This window comes from Crocuta crocuta, unplaced genomic scaffold, assembly GCF_008692635.1.
Source record: "Crocuta crocuta isolate KB4526 unplaced genomic scaffold, BGI_CrCroc_1.0 scaffold80, whole genome shotgun sequence".
Lineage (NCBI taxonomy): Eukaryota > Metazoa > Chordata > Mammalia > Carnivora > Hyaenidae > Crocuta > Crocuta crocuta.
Window position 1 is genome coordinate 3,360,376 of NW_027527559.1, and position 16,973 is coordinate 3,377,348.

At 39.9% G+C, this 16,973-nt stretch overlaps 1 protein-coding gene across 4 annotated transcripts in view; it reads right to left on the reverse strand.

Moving 5' to 3' along the window:
- Positions 1-15,939, reverse strand: part of CEP126 (centrosomal protein 126) — a 100,062-nt gene extending 84,123 nt beyond the window's left edge. For 2 of the 4 annotated variants that reach the window (XM_077769792.1, XM_077769799.1), the window contains exon 1: positions 11,881-12,000. In XM_077769792.1, coding sequence (XP_077625918.1) covers positions 11,881-11,996 — 116 coding nt within the window. In that variant the 5' untranslated portion in view covers positions 11,997-12,000. Of the gene's footprint in view, positions 1-11,880; positions 12,001-15,896 lie in introns of those variants that run through there. The other 2 variants (XM_077769783.1, XM_077769806.1) reach the window with 2 other exon arrangements.
- Positions 15,940-16,973: the final 1,034 nt, after the last annotated feature.

Genomic DNA, 16,973 nt, shown 5'->3' on the forward strand with positions numbered 1-16,973 from the left:
CTTATAATATATATATATAATCTTATAATAAGATTATTCTATATACATAAAAGCAAAGGAGTTAGAATACCTAAAATAATTTTGAGAAAGAATAAAGTGGGAGGAATCAGTCTGTGATTTGAAGCCCTACCTTATTACACAATAATAATTTTATAACCACATATTATATAGCTACATAATCACAATAAAAATTGAAGTATTGGTGGAGGCTTAAATACAGAGATTAACAGAAGAGAGAACCCAGATATGGACCCACACGAATGTGCTCAATTGAATTTTGATGAGGGGGTGCTGAGTCTCACACCTTAAACAAAAGTTAACTCAAAATAAATCATTGGGTGGGGGGTGCTTGGGTGGCTCAGCTGGTTAAGTGTCTGATGCTTGATTATGGCTCAGGTCATGATCTCATGGTTTGTAGGTTCAATCCCTACGTCAGGATCTGTGCTGACTGCGTGGAGCCTGCCTGGGATTTCCGGCCCCGCCCCCCGCCTCGCTCTCTGTCTCTCAGAATAAATAAATAAACTTAAAAAAATTTTTTTTAACAAATCATGGACTTAACTGTAAAACATTAAAATATAAATCTTTAGGAAAAAGAGAAAAATTTTAGGGTCTAGGTCGTTAAGCACAGAGTTCTTAGACTTGACATCAAAGCACAATCTATAAAAAGAAAAGTGGATAAACTGGACTTCGTAGAAATAGTAACCTGGGCTCTGGGAAAGACCCAGTTAAGGAGAGGAAAGGATAAGCTCAGAGTACGAGAAGATCTGCAAGGCACACGCCTGACAAAGTACCCAGAATGCACACAGCTCTCTGACACTCAACGGTAAAACCGCAAGTGATCTAATCAGAAAATGTACAAAAGACGGAGAAACTTTATTAAAGAGGACAGACAGCAAATAAGCACATGAAAAGATATTGTGCATCATTAGCCATTTAGGGAAATGAAAATTAATACAATGAGCTATTAATACACAGCGATAAAAATGGACAAAATAAAAACTACCAACAACACCGGTGCTAGCTAGTGAGGATGTGAAACACTGAGCAATCCTACAGTGGTGACGGGTGCAGTCACTCTGAAAAACAGTTTAGCAATTTCTTAAAACACGAATATGCAGCCACCCTATGATCCAGCTATCGTACTTCCAGTCATTTATCCAAAGAAATAAAAATTTATATTCACACAAAACCTATACGTGAATATTTACAGCAGCTTTATTCATCATAACCCAGACTGGATATCACCCAGATGTCCTTCAGTGAAGGACAGATTAACCAAACTCCGTGCATCCACACCATGGAGAACACTCAGCAAGAAAGACAGTGAAATACTGGTGCAGACGACACCTGGATGGATCCCAGGGTGTTGCGCTGTGGGGAAAAAGTAGATCTCAAAAGGTTACGTACAGTATGATAGCATTTATAGAACACTCTAGAAATGGAAAAACTGAGATGAAACGAGAACAGATTCGTGAACTCCAGGGGGCGGAGTGGGAGAGGAGCGGGTGTCACTATAAAAGTGCAACATGAGGACTCTCTGTGACGATGTTCTGTATCCTGCCTGTATAAATGTCATTATTCTGGTTTTGAGGCTAAACTATAGTTTTGCAAAATGTTACCATTGGGGGAAACTAAGTAAAGGGTATTATGGGATTTCTATTATTATTATTATTATTTTTACAAATACATGTGAATCTACAATTATCTTAAAATAAAGACTTTAATTTAAAAAAGAGAAATTTCACGGGCGCCTGGGTGGCTCAGTCGGTTGAGCGTCTGACTTCAGCTGAGGTTATGATCTCGCGGTTCATGGGTTCCAGCCCGGTGTCGGTCTCTGTGCTGACAGTGATCTCAGAGCCTGGAGCTGCTTCAGATTCTGTGTTTCCCTCTCTTTGACCCTCCCCTGCTCACGCTGTCTCTCTCTTTCTCTCTCTCTCTCTCTCAGAAATAAAATATTAAAAAAAAATTCAGCTAACAGTGACAGAGAAAATCTTTAATAGAGAAACTCACCAAGCTTACCTGTCAGGCTACTATCATAAACTAAAGCTTAACAGCTCAAGGGCAAAACAGTAATATAACAGAGAATATTTGATGCTTATCATAATAATCCCAGGGCATAAAGGAAAAATCAAAAATTTATCATAATCGGTATAAAAGATCACAGAAATTTAGAAAGATGGATATTAAAAATGTTAACGTTTGCATAATCCATAAGTATCTCATTTTGACAATGCTCTTCGTGCACCACCCGTAAGTGACTTTAGACCCCCAGTGACCCCTGTCCCCCATCGCACTCTGCCCTAATGCACTTCATCAGGTCAGTGTAACAACTCTCTACTTGTTCTCTGTCTCCAATTGCTTTCATTTCATCCTCTAGCCCTTTGCTGTAATGAGCTCAAATATAAATCTAATCATGACACTCTCTGGTCTTCGTCCTTCAACAGCATCTCTGAGTACTAAGGACAGGGTTTAATTGCTTTAGGCTGGCACACAAGTGGTTGTATGAAATATCTCCTACCCACTCTGTAGCTTCATCTCCTGAAACTCTTCCACATTCTCCTGTGTGTAAATCATGTAACATTATTGTCTTATATTTCATAACATCAAACCTCTTCACATATTGTCCTCTTTGAGTTAAACTCCCTTCCCGCTCCAGCTGCCTGGATAATCCCCGGTCATCTAACAAGACTTCATTCTTCCAGGAGCTCTTCTTCGTCCTGGACTGTGTGAATGTGCTTCCACAGTCCTCACAGGCCATTCTGTCACACTAGTCACTGCATAGCCTCGCCAGCATTTATTCCTTCACTATGAGTAACTTGAGGGCAGGAATCAAGCTTTTAATTTTGGTTCTTCAGTTAAGTCTCCCAGCAAATACTACTTTAGTGGATAAATGGCTGCCCTGTAGAACATTTTTAAATGTTCAAAGATTACTTATAAATATCTTAAATTCCTTCAATTTTTCTTTTAATATATTATGGATAATATACCCATGGATAGTCACACATATTGATATCTAAACCTACTTGAATCTATTTATATTTTTTAGCTTCCAACATATATCCACATATGGAGGTTTGGTAAACATGACTATTGCTTAAAGTATAATTTCTTCTTATTTAGTCTAAGGGTACATATTTCCTGTTTCACGGGAAACTTCAAACTTCATCCTTTTCCCAAACAGATAATACAGTTACCCCCATATTTCATGTTCACCAGGTAATTCATTACAGGATTCTCTAGCTAATTTTCTCCTGCCTTTAGGATATTTAGGAAATCTTTTTATTACAGATTTTAGTGACTCTTCCAAAGTACTTGCCCTTCACTTATCACCTGGTAGGCTTTGTTCTATTTGGGCAAATTTCCCCATTCTTTTTTTTTCTCTTATTCTGCCAGTTAGTTACACAGGAATTTTGTCTGATAATCTGAGCTCTTAAGTCTATATGACTACGTTAGCATTTTCAAACTATTTGAAGGTTGAGTTGGGTTTGAAACAGCGGCCAGCACAGCAAGTCCTGAGCCACATCTTCCCCTGGACACAAATCTACAACTACACGTGGAAGAATTCCCACGGAAAGGGGCCTGCGAATGGGATGAACGGAGCCTCCCCACCACAAGGGATGAAAGGGCAACGCTGAGAAGGGAAAGAGGCAGAAAGAGGAACTCGCTGGGGAAAACCACACCCCGTTGCTGTGGGTCACAATCAGAAGGGATATAAAAGGTATGGAATGTTTGTCGGAGGAGTAAGACATTCCGGCTCTGTATCCCAAACCTTAGATCCTGCACAGGAGAGAAAAGCCCCCAAAACACTGAACAGGGATTATGTTCAGGAAAACTATTAAAACCGTAGGGAGCAGAAAACTCACTCTAAAGGGTTTTCGCGCAGGCTCAAACACCAATCGGCACCACACACAGACAATAGGGAAAAGAGACCTAATTGCTAACCTTAAAATATCTGTGGGAGGGTCTGGAAACAGCAGAGGGCTTCCCCAGGGAATGCGACACTGGCAGAAGCCACTTTGTGATCTCCGTTTACGTTCCTCATTCTAGCACTGGGAAGCACCCCTTTGGAATTCTCCCTCTAACCTGCCAGCAGCGGCGCATATGCCCGCTGGGGGCTGGCCCACAGCGTGCTGCACAGTCAGGAATGTCCTATGCAACTGGGCTCAGGAGCTGCCCCTGCCTGCCACCCCATGACAGCAGCCCCAGCTGCTTCCTGCAGCCAGAGTCCCGGCCTAAGACGGTGCCCACAGCCCACACAGGAGACTGTCCTTGAGTGTCTTGCTCTGGTGACCAGAGGAGACTGCACGTCTGGGCCTCATAGGACATCTCTTATAGAAGGCTACTCCTTCCAGACTGGGAGAGGTGGCTGTCTTACCTAAATATATAGAAACAAAGAGCATTAAGAAAAATGAAGAGAAAGACAAATATGTTTCAAAAGAAAGAACAAGATAATACCTCAGAAAAAAACAAAGGAAATCGTGATAAGTAATCTGCCTAATAAAGAGTTTACAGTAACGATTATAAAGATGTTCACTGAACTTGGGAGAAAAATGGATAAACACAGCTAGAACTGCAACAAAGAGACAGAAACATAAAGTACCAAAGAGAACTTGTAACTGAACTGAAAAATACACCAGAAGGGTTCAACAGCAGCCTGAATGAGGTACAACAAATCAGTGAGTTGAAAAACAAACAAATGGAACTCACACAGACTGAGCAGCAAAAGTAAAATGAATTAAGAATAGTGAAGATACCCTAAGAGACCTTTGGTACAATTATCAAGCAGAATAACATTTGCATTATGCTGATGCATAGGAGCACATGGACCCCAATGTTCATAGCAGCACTCTCCACAATAGCCAAAACATNAGAGATCCCAGAAGAAGAAGACAGAAAGAGCCAGAAAAATTATCTGAGAAATAATGGCTGAAAACTTTCTAGTTGGGGGGAAGGAATCAGACATCCAGGTCCAGGAAGCCCAGAGAGTTCCAAATAAGATGAACAGAAAGGAATCCACACCTTCTTATAATGAAAATGATAAAAGTTAAGGATAAAGAGAGAATCCTAAAGGCAGCAAGAGAAAAACAACTTGTTACATACAAGGAAAACTCCCAAAAACTCACAGCAGAATTTCCAGCAGAAACATTATAGGCCGGAAGGATGTGGCATGACATATTTAAGATGCTGAAAGAAAACAAAACCTTTCAGCCAAGAATTCTCTACACAGTGAAGTCATCACTCAGAATTCAAGGACAGATTTGGAGTTAAAGGGGTCATTGCCACCAAACCAGCCCTATAGGAAATATTAGAGGATCTTCTTTCAGTTGAAAAGAAATGGCACTAATTAATTAGGAAACACAGAAAACTAAAAACCTCACGGAAAAAGGTAAATCTATCACAAAGGTAGTAGATCAATTACTTATAAAGCCAGCATGAAGGTTAAAAAACAAAAGAAGTAAATTTAATGAAAAGTACAATAATTAAAGGAAACATAAGAGAAAAAGATGTAAAATGCGTTATCAAACATATAAAACTTGGGGGAGGGTGTTGTAAAAAGGTAAAGTCTTGGAATATGCTTAAAATTAAGTTGCTATCAACTTAAAACAGAATGCTATTTATGTATGATATTTTATGTGAATCTCATAGCAATCACAAGGAAAAAACTCATAGCAAATACACAAAAGAAAATGAGAAAGGAATCTAAATATGACACTATGGAAAGCCAAATCACAAAAGAAGAGGAAAAAAAAAAAAAGGAACAAGGAGAAACAATAAAATAGCCATAAAACAATGAGCAAAATGGCAATAAATGTATACTTACCAATGATTATTTTAAAAGTAAATGGCCTAAATTCACCAATCAAAGGACAGATTGACTGAAGAGATTAAAAAAAACAAACAAGACCTACCTATATGCTGCCTACAAGAGACTACCTTCAGAAATAAGCATGCACGAACTGACAGTAAAGAGAGGGAAAAAGATATTCCATGCAAACAAAAAGAAAGCTGAAGGAGGTATATTCATAGTAGACAAAAGAGACTTCAAAACAAAGACGAATTTAAGGCAAAAAGGGCACTAAATAATGAAAAAGGGGTCAATCCAGCAAGAAAACATAAAATTCATAAATACATAGGCACCCAATATATAAGCATCAAAATATATAAAGCAAATTTTAACAGTCCTAAAGAGAGAAATTTAAAGCAATACAATAATAATAGGAAACTTCAATACCGAACTTTCATTAATGGGTATATCATTCAGATAAAGAAATCAATATGGAAACATCAGCCTTAAAAAACACATTAGACCACACAGACTTAATAAATATATACAGATCATTCAATCCAAAATTTGCAGAATACACATTCTTCTCAAGTGCACATAAAACATTCTCTAGGATAGATCACACACTGGACACAAATCTCAATAAATTCAAGAACACTGAAATCATATCAAACATCTTTTCCAACCGCAGTGGTATAAAACTAGAAATTAATTACAGGAAGATAAATGGTAAAACTGCAAATATGTGGAGATTAACAGCATGTTACTGAGCAACTAGGTTAAGAGAAGAAATCAAAGAAGAAATTAAAAATAAATATCTATAGAGACAAAAGAAAACAGAAATACAACCTACCAAAATCTATATACAGCAAAAGCAGTTCTAAGCATCAAGGTCATGACGATACAGGTCCATCTCAAAGACAAGAAAAATGTCAATCTAACTTTACACCTACAGGAACTAGAAACAGAAGAACAAGGTCCCAAACTAGAAGAAGGAAAATCTTTAAAAAATAAAGATCAGAGCAGAAAGAAATGTAAAGAGACGAAAAGGACAATAGAAAAGATCAATGAAACCAGGAGCTGGTTCTCTGAAAAGATAAACAAAACCAACAAACCCTTAGCTAGACGAAGCAAGAGCAGGAGGGCTCAAACAGAGCAGTGAGGAGCAAAAGGAGCGATTACAGCTGGTATCACAGGTATACGAAGGATTGTTCCGGATTACTAGTAGCAATTACACACCAACAGACTGGAAATATAGAAGAAATGGATAAGCTCCTAGGAACACACAATCCGCCAAGACTGAATTATGAAGAAATAGAAAGTCAGAACAAACCAATTATTAGTAAGGAGAATGAATCAGTAATAAAAAAAATCCCCCAAAACACAAAACTCCAGGACCAGATGGCTTTACCAGTATATTCTACCAAACATTCAAAGATTTAATACCTATACTTCTCAAGCTTTTCCAAAAAATAGAAGAGGAAGAAAAGCTTCCAAACAAATTCTACAAGGCCAGCATTACCCTGATAGCAAAACCACACAAGAACATCACAAAAAAGGAAATTATAGGCCAAGATCCTTGACGAACACAGATGTAAAAATCAGCAAATATTAGCAAACCAATTCCAACAATACACTAAAAGGATCATAAACTAAATAAGGCTGCCTGGGTGACTCAGTTGGTTGGTCCAACTCCTTTTCAGATCAAGTCATGATCTTACAGTTTACGAGTTCAAGCCATACACTAGGCTCTGTGCTGACAGTGCAGAGCCTGCTTGGGATTCTCTCTCTCTCCCCCTCCTGTCTTCCTCCCTCTCTCCCCACCAAAATTAATAAATTAACTTTAAAAAAGAAAAAAGAAAAAAAAAAGGATCATACACCAGGATCAACTGGGATGTATTCCAGGGATGCAAGCTTGGTTCAACGTCTGTAAATCAATTAAAATGGTTCACTACATTAACAAAATGAAAGATAAAAATTATATGAACATCTCAGTAGATGCAGAGAAAGCATGACAAAATTCAACATCTATTTATGATAAAACACTCAACGAACTGGGCAGAATGGAATGCACCTAAACATAATAAAGGCCATGTATGACATCCCACAGTTAACATCATAATGGTGGTCCTCTAAGAGCAGGGACGGGACAAGGCAAGGATGCTCCCTCTCGGCACCAGTATTCAACAGAGTACCAGAAGTGCCAGTCATGGCAGTCAGGCAAGAAAAAATAAGTCATTCAGATCAGAAAGATAGAAACAATACTGTCACGATTGGCAGATGACATGATACTATATACAGAAAACCCTAAAGAATCCACCAAAAAACTGCTAGAATGAATATATAAATTCAGTAAAGTTGCAGGATACAAAATCAATATTCAGAAATCCATTTCATTTCTATGCACTAATAATGATGCATCAGAAAGATAAATCAAGAAAACAACCCCATTTATAACTGCATCAAAAAGAATAAGATATCTGGCAATAAATGTAACCAAGGAGATGAAAGACCTCTACACTGAAAACCATAAGACACTGGTGAAAGAAACTTAAGAAGGTACAAATAAACAGAAAGGTATTCTGTGCTCATGGACTGGGGGAAATAATATTATTAGAATGTCCATACCACACAAGACAATCTGCAGATTGAATGCAATCCCTGTCAAAATACCAACAGCATACTTTATAAAACCAGAATAATTCTAAAATTTGTATGGAACGACAAAAGACCTCAAAGCGCCAAAATAATCTTGAGAAAGAACAGAGCTGGAATTTTCACACTCCATATCAACCTATGCTGCAAACCTACAGTAATCAAAACAGAATGATACTGGTATAAAAATAAACACACAGATCCGTGGAACCAAAGTCAGAAAATGACAAATTTCATATGATTTCACTCGTACGTGGAATTTAAGAAACACAACAGATGAAGATAGGAGAATGGAAGGAAAAATACGATGAAAACAGAGAGGGAGGCAAACCCTCAGAGACTTTTAAATACAGAGAACAAACTGAGGGGAGGGGAGGTGGGTGAGGGGATGGGCTAGATGGGAGATGGGCATTACGGAGGGCACTTGTTGGGATGGGCACTGGGTGTCATATGTAAGTGATGAATCACTGGGTTCTGCTCCTGAAACCAATACTACACTCTATGTTAACTAACTTGGAGTTAAATAAATAAATAAATAAATAAATAAATAAATAACACAAACCAAACCAAATGAAAACAAACTAAAAACAACAACAACTGAGGGTCCTTTTGGACTCTTCTTAAAATCTGTTTCAATTTCTTTTCCTTACGAAGTCACATTAAATCAGATGGTCATTTTTAAAGTTGAATAATAGAACAAATTTTTTTTCTCTTGATATGTTGAATCATTTGTACTCAACCAACTATGCTTGTTCAGTAAATACATACCTGTTCAGTTATAGATCAAAGATAGTTCCAAAATTGAAATTTTGTAAAATGTAGGAATAGTTCATTTCTTTGTGTGTGTGTCTGTGTGTATCTTAAGATTACTTGGTCTATACAGCAGCATATTAGAAAACTACGTGAGGATGTGCTCCAGCAAACTGATGTTGTAAAACAAAACCAAAGGGATGCTATGGGAGATAAGAAACTGTGTCTCCGACTCCCAAGAGCAAGCACAGGAAGTCCCAGAATGCCAGCTGCTCATTAGGCCCAGAGACAGCGAGTACACATCGGGGCAGTATCTACGAAGGCAGGAGGTCTTGGAGTAAAGCAAAGGGGACTCCATTCTACAGATGCTGAATAAAATGGAAAACTGGAGAATGTGATAAAAGCGTTTAAGAAAAATACTGCAAATAGAAAAGCAAAGCATTAGTAAATAGCAAGACAAATGGGTATGATTTTAAGCCATACATGGAAATAAATAAAGAGAACCTGATGCTATGGACAGTTTCCTTGAATACTACTGGGGACACAGCACCGACAATGCCAAAGTATAGCCTACCTAACAGTGGAAGGGAACAGCTCTGCTTGTAGGAAAAAATATTTTTTCGAGAGAAACTGTGCGACCACAATGGGAGCGGACAGCATAAACTTAGATGAAGTAAAGCATGCATGGGTAGGTGACAGCACGGGCCCAGAAGGCCAGTCTGATAGACATAGTGTGAAATTCAGAAGTGCACACATAATTTGGCCCCCTTTATAAAGAGTGAAATGATTCGTGTTTAAAAGGAAAACTTTAGGGGCGCCTGGATGGCTTAGTCGGTTAAGCGTCCGACTTTCGCTTAGGTCATGATCTCGCGGTTCGTGGGTTCGAGCCCCGCGTCGGGCTCTGTGCTGACTGCCAGCTCAGAGCCTGGAGCCTATTTCAGAGTCTGTACCTCCCTCTCTCTGACCCTCCCCTGCTCACGCTGTCTCTCTCTCTCTCTCCTAGAAATAAATAAAAATATTTAAAAAAATACAATAAAAGGAAAACTTTACATGTCTTTACACAGCACTGTAGGGTAACAGAAAGATAAAACATAATTAAATTATATTGGAAAATGTTCTGATTCTTAGAATTTTAAACCAAAATTTCTTTCTATATTCTTTCTATTTCTAAACCAAAATTCTGGTTTTTTTGATGAGAAAAGTGTCTAATGAGAGAAAATGAGAAGGCATTTCATGCTATTTTACAAAGCAACTCAATTATTAGAAAACACACAATAGACAAATATTGTTAATCAACAAAATAAACTAAGTAAAAAAGAAGAACTATTGGTCGGAGACTGTAATAAACATCTTTCCACATGTTTTCAACTATTCCTCTTCTAACATTACTTTTTGCTCTACGTAACAGTCCCTTGAGTTACATGCTATTGATTGCAATCATAAAATGAGAAACTTGAGGATGAGAGATTAAGTAACTTGCCCTAACTCATGGAACAAGGATTTAAATCTAGATCTCTGATCTAGCCCATGACTGTTTCAACATTTCATCTTTATTTTATTATTTAAAAAAATTTTTTTTATTGTCTATTATTATTGAGACAGAGAGAAAAACAGCACGAGTGGGGGAGGGGCAGAGGGAGAGGGAGACATAGAATCCCAAGCAGGCTCCAGGCTCTGAGCTGTCAGCACAGAGTTCTATGCAGGGCTCGAACCAACAAACCGTGAGATCATGACCTGACCCGAAGTTGGACGCTCAACCGACTGAGCCACTCAGGCGCCCCAACTATTCATCTTTATTGAACACCTGTCAGATGCCTCTCACAAGCCCCCAGAGCCAAAAGGTAGGAGAAACACAATAAGACACAAATACAGAACAAGCTTCATTAAATAACTTTATACCAGACAATGAAAGAGTTAATCTAAAGAGAAATATCATGCCAGAAAAAATTACAGGTAAACAATTTTGTATTTCCCAAGTGGGATTTGCAACACATGCCCAATGATGTAGTTAATAAACGCTAGGGATTTACTGCTATTGATGTATTGTGGAAATACAGACAAGGTAGCAAAAACATTATTGCCAAGTTAAGAAAACAAAACCTAATAATTCAAAGAAACCTAGAAAAATATAAAGCAGTGATTGGATGGCTTACACTTTTACTTTATTAGGCTTCCAGTTTACACAAGAAAGCTGTAGTTTTTTTTTTTTATGGAAGTCATTTATAATATTCTTTGTATCCTATTTCCAGCATTATTTATATTTTCCCCCATTTTTATAAGTGGATGAATGAAGACAGCCGTATAAAAAGTTACATAGAAGTGAACTAAAAAATCAGGTTACATTCCATTAGAGACTAAGGCACTAATTGATAATCTTTTAATTTATCATGAAATGATATAGAAGCCAAAGAAAACAGTCCATTTTGCAGTCATATGACACTGTTACAGGAAGTTCTATGACAAGAAAAGACTGCTATGGTCACAGTCAGTGGAATTAGACAACAAAGCAACATCTTTTGTTTTAGGCAGAAAAACAGCAAGAAAATTTATGAAGGCAAAAAGAATCTTGGTCAATGTTTTACAGACAAAGCAATGTCATGACTTAAGTTCATAAAATACTACAAAGTAGATAAACTATTAATTTATAACGACTGAATTTCTACACCTCTGAAGAAAATACAATTACTTACTTTTTTCTCCGGTTTGATTCCACAAAATATTTACGAGCTCGATTTCGACATATTTTTTGTTGCTGCAGTAATATCTGGCGCTCTTCTTCTAAATTTTTCTCTAGATGGATTTTCATAGCTCTAATGATAGCACAAAGTTAAGGAGAATGGTTCAGGTCCTCAGTGGATGACTCAGTGCTATCTGATAAATTTAATCACAGCTTTGTTCTAATGATGCAATCAATGACTTTTTGTGAACAACTAATACGTGTATACATTGGTGTTAGTATATGACCAGCAAACGTTTTACATAAAAAAATTCTGACTTCGTATTAGAACTGTGTATCTCACTTTCCCTGGGGGAAAAAAAATTGTACTTTTAGATACTATGGGCTCAGATAATGAGACTGCTTATCTTTTCATTCATTATGAACCTCCACAAAACCAGCTGAACCAATCCAAATCTGGACTGGACTTCTCATTCCTTGTTGTCTAAAAGCTCCGTGTCACATTCACGATAAATTCTAAATCTCTAGACCCAGTACAGAAAGCATTTTATGATCTGGTCTGTTTGTTCAGCCTCAATTTTCAGCGTTTCCCTGCATGAACCCTATGTCCAGACACATGAAGGTACTGACAGAAGAAACCGGGCGCACCACACCACTGTCGCTCCGCACCCGCGGGGCTAACGCCACACTTCCGCTTGGGCCGCCGCGGGCAGGTCCTCTATTTTCTAGCCACTGGAGGACTTGACATCTTCCTGAGAACATGCTACGAATATCTGTGTCTACATTTCTAGAACTCAATGCATGGCATGGTGCTTAGAATGTAGCAATGGCAATAAAATCTCCCTGAACCATTTCCTTGGAGAAAATTCTCCGCAGACATACAGGGCAAAAGATACATACATTTTTTAAAAATAGTTTTTAGTGTCGTGGTGTAGTTAATGTAGTGTAGACAGACAGTATAGATATTAATCATCTACTGTAGTGGAAGCATTTTCCCCAGTTCATTGTACTTCTGCAATTTCTCCTTACACTGAAGTTTTAAACTAATGAGTCATCTTTGAAGTATTTTTTCCTTTAAAAGCTCTTTTCTTTCCAAATGCAAACTTCCTATACCTTCAAACACATGAAAAATATGAAATTCTATTTTCTATCTGTATTATTTTACAACTTTATACTCCTATTTTATTAGCTTAAGTTTATTTCGGAAGGTATTACCAAGTGTGACTCAAGGTAGAGATGGTGAATTTAGGTTACTCTTTTCAGTATAAATACAGAGATGATACTCTTTTCTGAATACAGAGAAAGGAGATACTAGAATAAAGTTAAAGGGATTCTTATCATCAAAGAGTTTGATTGTTACTTAATTTTAAGGATAGTCAAGACCTGAGCGTGTTTATAAGTTGTAGGGAAAGAATGCCATCACCAGTTGAAGGTAAATTATGAGAGAGGTGGGATAATTTATGATCCAGGGTGCTGAGGAGAAGAACGGCTATGCAAATAAGGGCACAGGTAGACAGACTTAGGTTCTACAGTGACATCCCATCAGTGAGCCTGGAAAAAGCCTGGGGGTAGGGATGGTGCTTGGGAGTGTGGGGGTTTGTGTTGTTTGTGAGGAGGGACCTGAGAGGCTTCATGGTGTCTATGGTCTTACAAAGTGGTAAACAGTCTGCTGCGAGCTGGAGGAGGTGATCTGGCACAGGCATTAAGAGGAAGAATAGAGAACCCTGTTCTTGTTCAGGTGAAGCTGGAAATCGTTCATCTGTGTGGTGCCAGTCCGTATTGTTTTGTGATTTTTCTCGGACAGCAATTTTGTTACCCTGGTGAAGGAACAGAGAAGTAGAGGCAGAAGAACAGGGGTGCAAAGAACCAAGGATGTTGGTGAGAGGGTATGTGCAGGTACTTAAGAATAGGGTGTAAGTCCCGAAAACCAAACAACCCAGTGAAGAAATGGGCAGAAGATATGAACAGACACTTCTCCGAAGAGGACATCCACATGGCCAACAGACACATGGAACGATGCTCAGCATCCCTCCTCATCAGGGAAATACACATCAAAACCACACTGAGATACCACCTCATGCCAGTCAGAGTGGCTAAAATGAGCAAATCAGAGGACTCTAGACGCTGGCGAGGATGTGGAGAAACGGGCACCCTCTTACACTGTTGGTGGGAATGTAAACTGGTGCAGCCCCTCTGGAAAACAGTGTGGAGGTTCCTCAGGAAACTAACACTAGAACTCCCCTAGGACCCAGCACTAGCACTGCCAGGAATTTACCCAAGGGATACAGAAATGCTGATGCATAGGAGCACGTGTACCCCAATGTTCATAGCAGCACTCTCCACAATAGCTAAAACATGGAAAGAGCCTAAGTGTCCATCAATGGACGAATGGATCAAGAAGAAGTGGTTTATCTATACCATGGAATACTCCACGGCAATGAGAAAGAATGAAATCTGGCCTGTGTAGCAACATGGATGGACCTTGAGGGTGTTATGCTGAGCGAAATAAGTCAGGCAGAGAAGGACAAATATCATATGTTTGCACGTATAGGAGGATTAGGAGGAACTTGACGGAGGAACAAGGGGGAGAAGAAGGGCGGAAATGGTGGGGGAAAGGGAGAGAGGCAAACCATGAGAGACTCTTGAATGCTGACAAAAACTGAGGACTGATGGATGTGGGGGGGAGGGGGGATGGGCATGGAGGAGGGCACTTGTGGGGATGAGCACTGGGTGTTATGTGGAAACCAATTTGACAATAAACTATTTGTAAAATAACAAAAAAAGAATAGGGTGTAAGACTGGGCAGAGAAGGAAAAAGCAAGTTGGGTGGCTCCTTAATATTTCTACTATTTTAGGGGCACCTTGGGGCGGCTCAGTGAGTTAGGCATTTGACTTCTGCTCAGGTCCTGATCTCACAGCTTGTGAGTCTGAGCCCCTAGTCAGGCTCCGTGCTGACAGCTCAGAGCCTGGAGCCTGCTTTGCATTCTGTGTCTCCTCTCTGACCCTCTCCTGCTCATACTCTGTGTGTGTCTCTCTCTCATACATAAAATTTAAAATAAAAAGGAAGAGGAAAAGGTGAGGAATTCATGAGAAAAAAGAGGCACAGTGTGAAGGGAACATGAGACCTTTCTCTCTTTTATTTTTTTAAGGAAAAGTTCATTCTATTTCTCTTTGAATTCTCATAAAGGATTGAAATGATAGAAATTTAGCTAATTTTAAGTAGATGAACTTCACAGGGTTTTGTTCTTTCATAGCCTTTAGAGTCAGGGATTTCTGACTTGAGAAAGAAAACATCTTCAACAGAAAGCTAGATGGGTCTTTGAGACCTGAATTCCTATTTAGAAATTACATGTAGAAATTTTATCAAGGCACTTGCTTATTTTTAAGACTAAAGTTCTTTCATTTGTTCTCCCCACCTTTAGTTATTTGTTTAATAAATGTGAGTACTGACTCTGTACCAGGTATCCACATTTCCAACGGGTAACAGCATCCAATGGAAAACATTACACACCAAGAACATCCAAATACTTACAAAAGGTACTTAAGTGTTTTTGCAGTTAGCAATATAATTAGCAATATAATGATATTAATGATATAATGTTGTAGGCCTTATTGTTCAAAAAGAATTCCTCTATCCCTATTTCAACTTATATACACATAATTATGCTTATATATAAGCTAGCAAAAGGTATATATGTAAATACATATTTACATATATTATCTATACATATGCAAATAGTAGCAAAATATGTATTATACACACACACCAGCAAAATTTGTTGGGTTTCATGAAAGCCTCCTGGACATCTACTGAAATAGTCATTTAAAACTGTTTTAATTTTAACCATATTTGTAGTATTTAAAAGTACTTTTAGTAATGTATTTCTTTATAGAAAACCGTCAATTAAGTATGTGTGGTTTTGTTCCTTTGAGGTACGAGTAATTCTCCGAACGAGCATTTTCTCTAATGTTTTATCAGTGTTGACGCCACCTCAACTTAAAACCTGAAGTCTATGCCCATCTCCTTACTGAAAATGATGGTGAGATACACCTTGTCCACGAGCCGCTGACAGTGCGTCCGGATTTTCTGATTCAGAAGGAATCAGGGTCAGTCAACAGGACTTCAGTGTCCACGGAAAGAGTGTCAAGGGAAGAAAGTCGAGTCCACACGGAGAAGGACGCTGGAGGTCAGCAAGGGCAAAGCCACAGTGAAGGGAGTAAGGAGACGACTGCAGGCTGCCGGGTGTGTGTGTGTGTCTGTGTGTGTGTGTGTGTGTGTGTGTGTGTCTGTGTGTGTGTGTGTGTGTGTGTCTGTGTGTGTGTGTGAGAGAACGAGCCCACAGGAGGCCTGCCATTCCCCGCATCCGCGCGGACCGGCCCTCCGCCGGCCGAGCTAATTCTGACCGTCCGGCCCTTCTCTCTTGTCGGCCCACGATTCGGAAAACAAAACTCTCACAATTTTCAACCGAAGGGCGCGGCACAGCTTCCCCAGCCCATCTGGGCGGGTCAGAACCGGNCCTCCGGGAGCCGAGTCTGCGCAGCATCCCCGCGCGGCGCCGTGCCCGGGCGCCGGCCGGGCTCAGGCCTACGTCCCTCTCCGTGGGGCGTGGCCGCGGGGGTGTTGAGAGGGCGGCGGCTGCGTCGCGGCTGTTTCCCGACTGCGCGGCCGGGCTGGTGCTGGCGCCGCCGACTCCGGTGGGGTTCCAGCCGGGAGTCTTCGGGGAGACAGCGTCCCGAACGAGGCTTGCTGACGTGGAAACTTCCTGGTCCCCACGTCCCGCGCCGGCCCGGGACGCTCGGCCCGTCCCTCTTTTCTGCCCGTGCCGGCTCCCCGCTGGAAAGGGCGGCCTTTCAGGGGCCCCGGGGGGCGCGCGCCTCGCTGCGGGACGGTGGGAGCCCGGCCCCCCGACGTGGCCTAGACACACGTCCCCGGGCAGGATGTGCCCGCGGAGGTCCCCGCGCTGCCGTTGCTGCGGGGAGCGTGGAAAACAGAATGGAGTGCGGGGGCATCAATGTGACGGCTTTGCAAATGAAATTTTGAAGGAAAAAAAAGCTGGAACTTTTTGTTGGAGCTCATTATAAAAGTACTTACAAATTCTGACTGTG